The 14,294-nt window shown below is 34.0% G+C and overlaps 1 protein-coding gene across 1 annotated transcript; it reads right to left on the bottom strand.

Moving 5' to 3' along the window:
• Window positions 1-667: 667 nt before the first annotated feature.
• Window positions 668-14,294, bottom strand: LOC137400136 (uncharacterized). The gene is made up of 9 exons (XM_068086453.1): window positions 14,188-14,294; window positions 12,491-12,632; window positions 10,971-11,063; window positions 9,911-10,140; window positions 8,596-8,748; window positions 5,796-5,952; window positions 5,528-5,620; window positions 2,869-3,086; window positions 668-1,109 (listed from the first exon to the last, which is right to left on the bottom strand). Exons 1-9 carry the CDS (start codon window positions 14,290-14,292, stop codon window positions 936-938), a joined length of 1,365 nt encoding a protein of 454 aa, XP_067942554.1. The 5' UTR covers window positions 14,293-14,294; the 3' UTR covers window positions 668-935.

Genomic DNA, 14,294 nt, shown 5'->3' with positions numbered 1-14,294 from the left:
TTTTGCTTTTGTTGCTGATAATTTTATTGTGTTGGCTAGCACTTTGTGTTGTTTATAGACATAGCATGGTTTGTTGTGACTATTGCATGAGTCTTCATGAATATCTCATGATTGCAAAATTGATGCGAAATGCGCATGTACATTCAAGGAAATCCTAAAATTTTTGTGTTCATTCATAAGCAGGCTGTGCTCTGCAGTGAGAATCAATCATATTTTGGAAGTTATGCAAATAGGTCACTTGATATTTTGATGAGACAGGATATGTCAATAAATTTAATTATATTTCAAAAACAGATCAACCTTGTCCATATTATCGACTTGGTGACAGTGGTGTTAAAAAAAAGAAGTTATCCCTTTCTTTGGTCAGACAACTCTTTAGCTCTTTGTAGCATTTTCTCTGTATGATGACAGAATGAAAACTCCAAATTTTAATCTCACACAGTCTCGGATGGTGTTTACTTTGTCTGCCCATCATCTTATCTTGTTGAACTAAGCAAATAGTTTGCACTAATGGTTTAGCATCCGTGCTGTCGCTACGCATAATAATATTTATTATTACTTCTTAAAAGTGTCAGATTCGGTTATTTGCGTAGGATTACCTTGATTTAGCGCTAGCGCAAATATGGTTGGCAAAGTTCACAGTCTAATATATTTTATTATAGCGAGTAGTAGCAGGCTAAAGAAAGTTAGTTTATTCAATAAATAAGTTAGCAAGGCTATGAAATTCTGAATAATGTTTTGAAATCACGATAAAAAAGTTTTGTCAATTTGTTAGTTTGGCAAAATTGCAAGCAGTAGCATTCACTCTACTGAGCGTGTCCACACCGGTACTGATCTTGTTGACCTTCACCTATATATAAGTAAATATATAGGATATATATAAAAAACCATGGCTTAATCATACTGGCAATTTCTTACTTTAAAGAGCATGCGAATTAAAGCGTATAGTTCTTGGGACGAGAATCGCAATAGTCCTTGACCTTTGGGAGTGCCTCAAAGTCTTTTTTCCATGCCTGAAGTCTAGGGCTGACCCGAGACCAGATGTCAGGTACAGCCGAGTCTTCTATCACCTCCATAGTGCCATATAGCCAGAAGTCAGCCACACTCAGCTACAAAACGTACTAGTGGTAAAGCCTAGACAGCAGTACTAATCAGGCAGCATTTGAACTGAGGCTCTGCAAGAGGTGGCCAATCAGAAAGCTTCTATGAGTTGGTAAAGTTTTCATGAGTACCTATGTATTAATCAATTCAATGAATTTCTTTACACAACTGTCAGTCGATATATGGCTATTATAGCACAACCAACAATAAATAGAATAACAGTGTTAGTGTCAAGGGACCATTAAGGAGATTAGCTTATTTTTTCGAAAAATCCATTATGAATTGTTTAAAATTCTTTAATATTTCCAGAATTACGAAATTTTGGCCTTCCAATCAGAAAGAGTCTACAAAGATTCAAAGCTGCTTGATTCTGCGCACAAAAACTAATGATAATTTATTGGCCTACGTGGTCCTTTGATACACCTGAGTCAAAGAGCAGGTCGATCAAACCATTTTCATAAATGTTGATAAAGTGGGTTTTTGAAATTTCATCACCTCATGAAAAACATTGATCGTAAAGACCTCTCAAAAATGTGCAAAACTTATAGCATAAATCCCGACGTAAAGCTGAAAAAAGGTTTCATGGACAACTCCAGCATCAAATTCTTTAGGAAAGTCTCATCAGAGAGATTGACTTTTGCTTTATATCTCTTTCAGAAAAAGCCACCCGTGTGAAGTTGAGGCAGTCAGTGAGTACATAGCGATGCCAGTAAGTTACTCGTACCACTCCAGCAAGGTGGCAGTTGTAGCATAGTTGGAATAAAATTCAGACCTCTTTAGTCTATAGTCAAGCCTTATACCAATAGTCTTGTTAATTAGAGTGTTACTACCATTCTACCATTATTATATTATCTTGCCATTATATTATTATTCTATCATTATATCCACCAGTTTTACATGACAGTCTAAACGTTTCAATTGAGTCGGCAACTTTTATGCTAATGTTATATCATAGACGTAAATTCTTATATACAAAGTTTGCTTCTGTGTTTCAGCAAAGTGATTAGTAGATCAGGCTTTCAGATACATTCACTTGCAGCTTTATAACAGATGTACAAGATCTTTCATATGAAAAAATCGGTACTTGATGTTCCAAAGTTAAAAAAAAATCTTATAATAAGGTAATTCAAACATAAAAACAGTTCAAGATAAACTTTTTTTAAGGGAAACAAATGTATGCGGCTTTATTTTTACTTGATCCTATCCTTTATGTTTTTGTTGTTCTCAAAACTATACCGCAATAAAAATATGGAAAAACTCAGTATATTCCCATCAGCATTTAACTTTTCTATTACTTCAACATAACAATATGAGACAAGCACATTATAAGTTTGTTACAGCACATTAAATTAAATTTGGCTCTGAATCATTGTTATTACTTGTGTACTGAGGAATTGTACATCCCTGCTGAAAGCTTTCATACCGAGCTTTGTTTATCAAGGCTCTTTATAAAAGTGATAGAGGTTTTCCAAGAAAGTTTTAACTACAGCCAAAATATTGACGAGGCTGTGCTACGTCCTTTTGCATATTATTTTATTTGGTGCAAGTTTGGCAAAGCTGACTGAAGGGCGAATAGTCAAGACTAGGGAGAATTCAGTATTCCTAGGATTTATAGAAATTATTCGAGCCTCAGTAGACTTTATAAATTCTTTTCCCTCTCTTCTCTCTCGCTGATTCCCTTATATCATACATATACCGTATTAATGACAAAACAAAAGGTAGGGTCCTAAAGACATGTTCATTAAAAGGATAAAAAGGCGCAGTCACCTCTTTGAGCAGCCATTTAGTTCCAGTCATGTGTCGCTCAAGGTAGTCGAGGAATGGTGGAAGTGTCTTCTCCACAAATTCTGTCACTTTGCTCGGCGTTTCCTCGTCTTCTGTTTTGCTGCGAATCTTAAATCGAGTAGGGAAAACAGCTGATCGGCAGTCTTCGATAGTGTAGACTATGGTATCACAAGTAGCTTCTTCATCTCTCCCGTCCAATCCTACACAGCCCACAAGTGACAATCATTTTATGATCCACTAATGACAGGTTTAAAAGGCACTTTTAAAGGTCTCAAAATTTTTTTATTTTAATCTTTCTGTATTAAAGTATTTAGGGATCAAAGCTTCAACTGAATTGATCAACTTTACACTTTCCTCTCTCTTTAACAAAAGAAATTGTACACTCCACTAGGTCTCAGTAAAGAACTAAAGTGTACCATTCTATGGTTCCTACGAGCCCCATTCTACACTTTCATGTAATACTTCTAGCTTGACCTTAATAAATGCACACTAAACCATTTGGTGAATCACACTTCAGTCTACTAGCTATAAGATTATTTCTTAATTATTATTATTATTACTAGTATTATTATTATCGGTTTTATCACAGTTTAAGCTGGTGTTATTTCCTGTCATTGTCCTAGTTCCACGCGGTTGGGATGGACAGGACCTCCCTGAGGATGCTAGCCAATCCTAACATGGCTGTTTGTTGTACCAAAGAGCATTTCTTCACATCAACTGAAAGCTCCTATCAGGATGAACATAACTTGTGCTGCTGTCTTCCAAATTTGCGTTACGAATGCAAAAGGCAACCACAAAAGTTATAATGATTATTATTACAAAAACGCTGGCAGTCTCGTGCGCCGTGAGAGATCATCATGTGTAATAAATATGTGCCTAATTGTTCTCAGATGTTGTATGGTGGTTGAGTGGTGCAGATGGTAGCATGCTCAGTGAAGAATCTGAATAATCGGGTTTGATTCCTGGGCAATACAACCTATTTTTTCAGGCGGACGCAGCTCTCATTATAGTAAAGATTGTTTAGTGTTGAATATATTAAACACATTCAATTTTCTATAGTAAAAAGAATCTGTAGATGCCATCTCGGCTAGCATTTTATTCCAGCTATTTATTCTTATTTTCTGAGATGGTCACTGAGATATGGCTATTGATAAAACCCAAGAGTAAGGTTAGCCCTAACAATGCCAATATTTCTTTATGTTGATAATATACATTAAGGCAACATAAATTATCGGGTAACAGTGTATATGAAGAGTGCAAGAGTCTAGCTGCAAACTTATCATACGAAAATGTGACTTCACTTCAGCAAAAACATAAGCCTTCTAATAACTTAATACTAAAAAACAAGTATTCCATGTTTATGAGTTGACGTTCATTGTGATCGTAACTTTAATGTGATAAAGAAAGCAGTTACAGTAAATTTATTGAACGGTGCATTTATTGCTGACTCCTTCACACCGCTGCCTCAGCATAGCGATAAGAGAATTTTAACTATTGATTAATACAATCAGTCGCTCGGTTTTCGAGCTCAAATATCTAACAATTTTCCAATTAAAATCTTTATCCATTGAAGCAGTTCATGCAGTGATAATCTATAAAAACAAGATGACTTTTTTCAGATAGAAATTTTTACGAATAACCTTTCTAATTTTTAGTTTGAGTAAACAACAAATTTAGCTTCAGTTTTGTAGGCTATCACATTATAATAAATGTAACATGACTAGATATATTGTATAACAAATTTACAACTTTTGTTCTACATTTGTTGCCCTGTACGTATTTATGTTTATTGACACAGTATAGCCCTAGAACACACACGCACGCACACTGACCATCACAGATTATACGTCTATATGAGAGTTGTAAGCTAAAGAGTATATTAAACAAAGCAAGTGGACTCATGTTTGGACTTTGTGTGTAGACATAATCCCCTGCTATCTTCACTCCTGCAACCTCTGTCTACGCTTGTCACACATTTGATTTTTGCTTTGTCATAGTGGTCATGCGTCTTAGCAACTGATAAACAAACAGTTCCGTAAGCTGACCTAGATATAGTACATTCTCTTTTTGACCCCTGTGGTCTATGTCCACACTTGCCTGTGTGTCCTTGCTTGTTTGTGATCACATGTATTTGATTTTCCTTTCAGCGCTGTTTAGCAACTAGCAAACAAGAATGACTGACAGATTTACTCCGACGTATACTGAATAGACAGTTTGTAAATAGCATTGTATGCAGGAAGTTTAATTGTCCTTGTCAATGACTTGATTGTTTTAGTCTATCAGTGTACACTACTGGTCGTTGCTGCTTTTCTTGCCAGCTGTTCTGAAATCTTCTTTAGTATTATTTGTAGATAAAATACAGTTATGTTCATACTGCTGTCGGTGATAGCAGCATGACTTATTTCTTGTAGGTCTGCTTCCTCCATGTAAAGCTGTTTTGATTAGTAAGCTAACAAAACATTAGGTTCAAGTTTATACCGATATTTCCATGCTATTACTTAATTTCATAATATATTTTACTCCGAGAATCACAATATTCAATGACTTGTTTACGAAAAGTTAAATGTAAAACTTTGTATAAATAATAAAAAATTAAGAAACAATGCCAATTTTGAATGCTGTTTCTGCTGAAGAGACTTACCGCATTCCTTTGCAATGTACTTCAGGATAGCGAGACTGGTTGTAATTTCAGACCCTCCTACTCTAAGTACTGGTAGGTAGCCCATAGGCGTGGCTAAAAAAGCAATCGCAGGTTAACACCCCCATTACAGTCAATCTATAAAGGAAAGCATCAAACACTAACCTATGCTTGGTGCTTAGATGTTAACACTGTCCACAGATTATATAAAGTAAGTTTTCAACACTCCAAGTGGTGCAAACAGGTCTTGGTGTACAGCTAAAAAACTTACTCGGTTTCATTGCTGGCCAATCGTCAAACTTCACTCTCTCCTCTTCGTGAGGAACGCCAGTGTGTGCGAATATCATCCTGTACGGCTCTACCCTACCTCTTACATCAAAGTAGGTCAACTTCATCACATCCTTTGACATGGCTGTCGAACCTGCACACTGCAAACATATAGCCCTCATATTACTTACCCAACACAGTCAAGAAATGGTGCTTCACTTAACAGTGTGGAAAGATTGGCTATTTTTTCGAACAGGTTTTGTCATTTAAAGCTGAAGATCCAATCACTTCATAGACAGGATGTTTGAGTAAATATGTTATTACCAACAGGTAGAGAGTGTTTGCTCTAAAGGTATGCATGAGATTCTCTTTCCCACTGGTTTTCAGTTTTATTTGTTCTAGTGCGTAGGTAGACATAATGTACCAGCATTTATTAAAAACCAAGTACAGTGCATATTTTAACGAAACTGATGCTTTGCTTTGTTGTTGTAGAGGCGTATGTTGATAACGTATGTATAATTTTGCATTAGCATTATAGTAGTCCTCAACAAACTAATGTTTTTATTACATGTCAAAAGGAATAAAAATGAAAAGACTGAAATCTGGAGTTATTGAGGGAGTTGCACAAACTTGTTTTACAAGTTGGTAATTTAATAGTATTGTAGAAGTGTTGAGATAGTGAATTGTAGGTTGAAGTTTATAAACTTCAACCGAAAGTTTATAAACTGTCTATATACTTTATAAAAGTTTATAAAGAACAGAAAGTTTATAAACTGTCTATATACTTTATAAAAGTTTATAAAGAACAGAAAGTTTATAAACTGTCTATATACTTTATAAAAGTTTATAAAGAACAGAAAGTTTATAAACTGTCTATATACTTTATAAAAGTTTATAAAGAACAGAAAGTTTATAAACTGTCTATATACTTTATAAAAGTTTATAAAGAACAGAAAGTTTATAAACTGTCTATATACTTTATAAATGTTTATAAAGAACAGAAAGTTTATAAACTGTCTATATACTTTATAAAAGTTTATAAAGAACAGAAAGTTTATAAACTGTCTATATACTTTATAAAAGTTTGTAAAGAACAGAAAGTTTATAAACTTAAACATATGATAGTGGCTTGTTTCCAGCAGAAATATTTCCCGAGCGTTCTTTTTTCTAAAACCTATTATTCCAGGAATTAATTCGGTATAAACCTTTTGTAAGATTTACTACAATGGTGATACAAATAACTCTGTTTATATAATGACTAATAATGAACTATAGGGCTAGTTACATTAGTATACGCCTTACTGATTATGGGATACAAAAACCTATACTTCTTGCTATGGTAATCAGTAGCCCTAAAATGAGAAGCGCAATCATTACATCTAAGAAAGACATCTAATTTATTTGCATGTATCTGTACTTAGAATAGTCTAGTCACAAAGATCTTTAGTTCATGTTAGCTAACTCAAGGCTGATTCAAAAAACACAAGCAAAATAAACATGGCTGCTAATCCTTAATCTGTGAAGAGTAGTTTACAAATGAATGCTAAAAATTATGTTGTTTGTTTTCCAAAAGTAAAATGAAACTGATGCAAGAGTCCACATTAAGACAAGATTTTGTATTTAAAATTGATCATCATATTTGTTAAACATAAATTGACATCAAAAACTTCATTACATTGTAACACAATTATTGGTAATATATATTTATATATATTTGTATTCTTATCGATTTGTTGCTTGTGAATTCTATAGGCAGTCACATTAATGTATTTGAGTTGGTGAGACCATGAACTATGAGGTTCACTAACGCTCTATTATCATTACCAATTTAATGGTTACATTCTGAAGAGAGCTCTAATACATGTCTCTGTTTCACAGCTTTATTCAGCTAAACCTCCATGGAAATAATCATACCTAACTTTCTTGACAGTACAGCCTGCTGCATTAAAAGCCAAAATAACACTGGTCACTACAATTATCTGATAAAGCCATCACCTGATAGCTATGTATTTGCTTAAGGAGTTCTTGTAAATGTTGTTATATATACTGTACTTAGACATACGAATGTAGATTAGAGCATCTTTCTTAAGGCTAACTGGTAGTTTCTATTCCAGCTTTCAACTGATGGGCTTCCCATTTTCCTACCTTAGTCTTGACGGTGAATCCATTTAAAACTAAGGCTATTATGAGCCTAGTATCTGGTAGTAAAAGATATAATCTCACTAATTACGGGCTATAAAACACTCTAATAAGAAGCTTTATCTATAGAAAGACAACTTCAGTCTTAAGATAGTAGTCTTAACACCTAGTAAGTCTGTTATTATATATACGAGTTTGGACCTCATACAATGCAACCTTTTTCCAAAGTCTAACCGTGGCATCAGACAGACAGGCAGACAGACAGACGACAGACAGACAGACATGGATCATATTACAATAAAGGTCAATAGTGCATTCCTTTATTCAGACTCCTGTGAGTGGGTCTCACACTAGATGTTGGTTTTAGGGCCAGCCTTTATTACGCTAAATATTGTTTTCTTTGCCAGCATCCAAAGAAGCAAATGACCCAAACTTATCATGCGTAGATCTGTAAGTAGGAACTCCTGATACTAGAAGGCGCTAAAGATGGGTAGAAGTTTTTGTCAGAAATACCGGAGCTGAGACTGTTGACCTACGACCTACTCCTATGCAAACACTTCTATTAAGAACTCCGGAATATATACCGTAGGTGCCAATTTAGACAAAAATAAGCTTTTAATAAAGATAACAAGGGCCTTAGATCGAATGTACCTCAGGGTCATTACCTGCTTATCGAGGTATTCCTTAATTTCTGGAATGTTCCTAAAGTTATCCCTCCACTTTTGAACTTTGGGACCCATTGAGGACCAAGCATCCGGGATGAACATATCAGTCATGGCCTTCATAGTGCCATACAGCCAAAAGTCAGCAGCTGTCAACTGCAAAGGAAACCTCGCAAGTCACGTCATGCATTCAGCGTATAGCACGTCCAACTTGTACAACTGCATGTAGTAGAGCTTCCTAAATTGGTTTACATCAAGCAGTCTTTGCCTCGAGAAGCCACTTTGTATAGCATAACCATGGCAATATGACATTCTATTAAATGTGCTACTCAACAGTTAAATAATGTATCTTGTAGTTTAAAAAATGCATTTGGTTAGAACTTGCAATGAGGCTGTTACTCTCGAACCAACCACAATTTAAAAAAAACTTTTGTAATGCTCAACTAATGATTATTTAGGTTTATATATTTTGTAACATTTGCCATTTAGTCCATTGAGCTGTATTTGAATGTTTAGGTGATTGTTGGCTTTTGCTAAACTGAAGTCATGTATAATCTCACGTGAGCCTTATGATAGATTTTTAGCCTGTGGTTGTTTAGAAAGTATATATAATGCGATGTATAATGTACATAATGTGCTTGAGTATTCATTGCAAATGTGATTCATTTATGTATGATGAAATGCTTTTGTTTATGCATTCACTTATACATAAACTAGTCGTTGTTTTAGTAATATTAATAAAGTATTCCAAGTGGTAACATACTCTTCTGGTACAAAATAATAGATTTACAAAAGCCAACTGATTGACCCAATCTTGTCTAAACTCTTGGTCTTAGGCGTATGATTAACTCAAATAGATTTGGAGATAGAAACATAGTTTCATGTCATTTTTATAAAAATTGAATGTGCTAATATTATTTGTCAACCAAAAAAGTACGCGTAATAAAGGACAGTTTTACTAACAATACGCTTGTCAAATAAATTTAGTTATTTTAATCAACAAAACTGAAATTGCTTGGATAGGAAGATATATCTATGTTCTCTAAAAACTCGGCAATGATTTATTTCTCAGCTGTTTTAGAGATGAGATATTTAGGTTTTCAGCCAAATACACTATAACTTAAACAAACATATAGTTTGTTGAAACTAGTAGCTGACAAATCATAATGCTTTCGTATTTTAGGATAATCGTTGACATCCTGTTGAAGCATTTGAGAATTGGCTCTACAAACCAGCCTTCTTAGTCCGACCTCCTGATGATATACATGTAGGTATGTTCACTTGCGTAGTGCTAAGTGTTACAATTATGTTGTCTAACCTTGGATAACAGCCAGGTCGATCCTGTGATGCTAGCTTCCAAGTGTTTCGATAACTTGGCCAATGGCCCTTCCGTAAACTCTTTTGCTTTTGCGAGTCTCGTTTCTTCATCCATACTTTTTGTTAAGAGAGCAAACCTGTTTAGGAAAAGGTCAGCTCCTCGGCATTCTTCAATGGAGTAGACAAGAGAGTCGCATGCCGCTTGCTCCTCAGGAGTCGCTCCTTTCAAATCTAACAAAAAATAAAAAATAAAAACACAAAAGGAAAAAGAAGCATTCCTAAAATGAACGACTGTTATGAGTCTGCATGATTTCCTTTACAAGAAATTGGAAAGTCTTTTGAAAAAGTTTCACCAAACAAGTCATAGGAATGCCTTTGGTAATCCCAAAACAAAACTATATAAGGCGTGTGTATATAGCGAGCAGGTTTGGTTGTAAATCACAATAGCGAAGGCTTCAGTTTTTTAAAAGTAATGTATATTTGATAGCATTAATAGCATTGATAGTAAAACTCATTGATAGCAGTTAAAAAACTTATTCAAATTTGACAAATAGATTAATGTAATTTAAAACATTATTAAACAAAATCTAAAACATCTATATATTATTTTTTTGTATTTCTTGCTAGCAATATTTTTGTGTAAAGAAAATACACGCTACTTACTCCGACGTGTACAGAGTGTAATTCAAAATAATGAGGGGAAAATTGGTAAGCAGTTATGCTACACAAATTTATCAGAACATTTTAATAGCCTTGAAGGCAATGTTAAACATTTCAAGGCTATTAAAACAACAAAAGTTCACTCTTCACAGAGTCATCAAATTATAAGCAAAATGTTCATTTTAGAAACTTGTGGTCTCATTGTTAAATTTGATAGTTTTAGTACTATTAAATAAGAATATTCTGGAAAATTGTTTCAGTGCCACTGTACATGTAATTAAATAGAAAACAAATGATAAAATGGGCAAGAGAAAAATGTAGTCAGTTCCATCAAAGTGCCAATGTGATTAAAGCAGTCAACTTTGTTTCCAGTTCTCTATTACATCAGAATAAATTCTCACCTGCCTCTCCTGCCAGGTAAGTCAGAATAGCCAAACTGGAAACAAGCTCTTCTGATCCAACTGTCATTATGGGCAATGTACCCATTTTAGTTTCTGTGGGAAACATAGAGCGTGATTTATGGCTTTTGGTATGTTTCGATCGACTAGGTTTAGAGACAGTCAAATGTACTTCATGTCATTTTTTTTGTAATACAGTTGTTAAATAATTTTAATTACTTGAAATAACATTAAGCTAAAACTGTTTGGAAGGGAGGATATGTTTAGGTTCTTCAGAAACTAAGCAATGGTTTGTTTCTCACCTGTTTTAGATGTCTATGGAGTATTTATGTATACAACCAATATAAATATAAGTTAAACTAACATGCAATTTGATGAGACTATCTCAGTGTTCTTCAAATTGTTCTGTCGACTCACAAGCCTTGACTTCAAAATTTCGTAGTTGTTTCTTCATGCATTTTTCAATTCTTATTTTATTATTTTTTTATAGTCCGCAACAAAATGATTTGCTGTAGGTGATTTTAATTGTAGAACTCAAAACTTTGAAACAACTAAGTATTTTAGTTGTTTTGATTGTTTTTATATTTTAAATTATTTAATCTAAATAATATTCTACCTTATTATGAGATAGATAAATAGATAGATGGATAGATGGATAGATGGATAGATGGATAGATGGATAGATGGATAGATGGATAGATGGATAGATGGATAGATGGATAGATGGATAGATGGATAGATGGATAGATGGATAGATGGATAGATGGATAGATGGATAGATGGATAGATGGATAGATGGATAGATGGATAGATGGATAGATGGATAGATGGATAGATGGATAGATGGATAGATGGATAGATGGATAGATGGATAGATGGATAGATGGATAGATGGATAGATGGATAGATGGATAGATGGATAGATGGATAGATGGATAGATGGATAGATGGATAGATGGATAGATGGATAGATGGATAGATGGATAGATGGATAGATGGATAGATGGATAGATGGATAGATGGATAGATGGATAGATGGATAGATGGATAGATGGATAGATGGATAGATGGATAGATGGATAGATGGATAGATGGATAGATGGATAGATGGATAGATGGATAGATGGATAGATGGATAGATGGATAGATGGATAGATGGATAGATGGATAGATGGATAGATGGATAGATGGATAGATGGATAGATGGATAGATGGATAGATGGATAGATGGATAGATGGATAGATGGATAGATGGATAGATGGATAGATGGATAGATGGATAGATGGATAGATAGATAGACGGATGGATGAATAGATAGACGGATGGATGAATAGATAGATAGTTAGATAAATAGCATCTGATCACGTCAATAAGACACAGTATAAAGGTTTAATTGCTATAAGTAAAAATGACAAACTAAAAAAATATAAATTATGACATATTTCATTGATCAAGTATTTTGACATCTGAGAGATGATAATTATAAAATGATGTAGTTATACGGCAGACTGCTGCCTATTACTTGGTTTAATAGCAGGCCAATCTTTAGGATTAATAATCTCATTCTCATAAGGTATGTGACCATAGGCAAATATCATCATCAGGGGTTCACATCTGCCGCCATCTCCGAAATGGGTGAACTTAATAGGGCATCCTGTAGTCTTCTAAAAGGAGTAAATGTTATTTTAAAACTCATGTGTATAAAAAGGGCTGGTATACATAATCTAAGCGAAACAAACTATGTTACAACTCTTCTAACCATATCTGAAAAAAAATTGAATAGTATTTTGCATATGGGAGTCATGAACCTTTTATGTATACATGTATATAAAAGTACATGTACATAATAGTACATAAAGTATATATAAAGGACATAAAGGATATTTTTATATACAAGTACATGTATATAAAAACTGCAATCAGCCTCGCCAAATAATTCAAACTAGCTGCTAGTTTGATCTGCTAGGGATCCTGACTTTGAAGGGTCTAGAGAAAGATTTATTCTATCATACTTTTGGTATCCTTGCTGCTATGTGACTAAAGTTGATTTAAGATAAAGCATCATAAGTAATATTCTACTTTATTAAAAGATAAATAGATAGGTATATATATATATATATATAATGATAGATAAATATATAGAAAGATAGATATATAGAAAGATAGATATATAGATTGATAGATAGATGGATAAATAGATACATAGATAGACAGATAATCAGTCAGCCAAACAGACAGTCAGACAGACAGACAGACAGACAGACAGACAGATAGATACAGTAGATATAAACTATATTATCACTGGCCATGCCACTCAAAGCTAATTATACCACGTGACAAAAGAGAAAAAGAAAAAAACACATAGAATAGTAAAGTAAAATACCAGTAATGAAAAAGAGCTCTTTTTGCACGATGTTGTTCTATAATATGGACTGGCAAGATGTTGGTGTCTGGTATAAGGTCTAGTGATTTTTGTCAAAAAAGTCGGAATGCCATGAATGGTCAGGCAGATTGGAGATATGATCTGAGTATATAGCAATTATCTAATGACATATTTAGCTCATCACCATTATGAGCTTTTAGACGCTGACCATAACTGTTGATAAACATTCACACTGGCTGTAGTACAGCTTGAGAAAAACAGTAAACCCGTTGCAGGTTAAACAGAGGCAAGGAAATAACGAAAGATAGGTCGAAGTTTGAAAAAAGCCCTATTGGAACTATGTGTATATGCTGAGCTAAATAAAAGTTGAGTTTTTATTCATTTGCTATGAAAGTCCTATCTTAACATTGCTGGATAGTTTTTAACCACTTGCTATACTTTTGAGACGGAGTGTCATGGACTGCGGTTACAACACACACCCTTAGTTCTCAAGGAATTTATCTCAAGGTATTAGGGCTAAATACAATAACATGACTCTGTCTGGCGATACAATTTGACAACTAAAGTTCTTAACCGATCACATGATATCAACAGAGTTGCGTAAAATGTTAAACTATAATATTTAATTTTGGTAATATATTGCTAAGCATTTTTTAACTTTAATTTTATCTCTTCTTTACGAGTTTAAGCTATTTTGTGTTACACTACTTTTTTACGACTAATTCTTATATAATTTTATAGGTCAAACCGCAAAACTTTGTTTTTATTTGTTGAACTATCAAGCTAGAGTGATACTAACTACGGACGGACAGTCATAAGAAGTAAGTTCATCTTACCTTACTGGAGGTTTGTGGTGCAACAGAATTCCCCGGAACAGTCTTTTTTGGGGAAGTGTCCTTCTTTGGGTAAGTCGTTACGTCTTTGCTCTCATTACAGCCCATTA

Source organism: Watersipora subatra, chromosome 7, assembly GCF_963576615.1.
Source record: "Watersipora subatra chromosome 7, tzWatSuba1.1, whole genome shotgun sequence".
In the NCBI taxonomy this organism is placed as follows: domain Eukaryota; kingdom Metazoa; phylum Bryozoa; class Gymnolaemata; order Cheilostomatida; family Watersiporidae; genus Watersipora; species Watersipora subatra.
Note: the sequence above shows the minus strand (reverse complement) of the source record. Positions and strands in the feature narration are given on the sequence as shown.

Bases quoted from the DNA above. Each gene is read 5' to 3' on its own strand.
- LOC137400136 (XM_068086453.1), bottom strand. From the start codon at position 14,292: ATGGGCTGTAATGAGAGCAAAGACGTAACGACTTACCCAAAGAAGGAC. The intron at 12,633-14,187 runs GTAAGATGAACT...TACTCCTTTTAG, and splicing joins CACCACAAACCTCCAGTAAG to AAGACTACAGGATGCCCTAT. The intron at 3,087-5,527 runs GTAAGTCTCTTC...TGGGCTGTGTAG, and splicing joins GTACATTGCAAAGGAATGCG to GATTGGACGGGAGAGATGAA.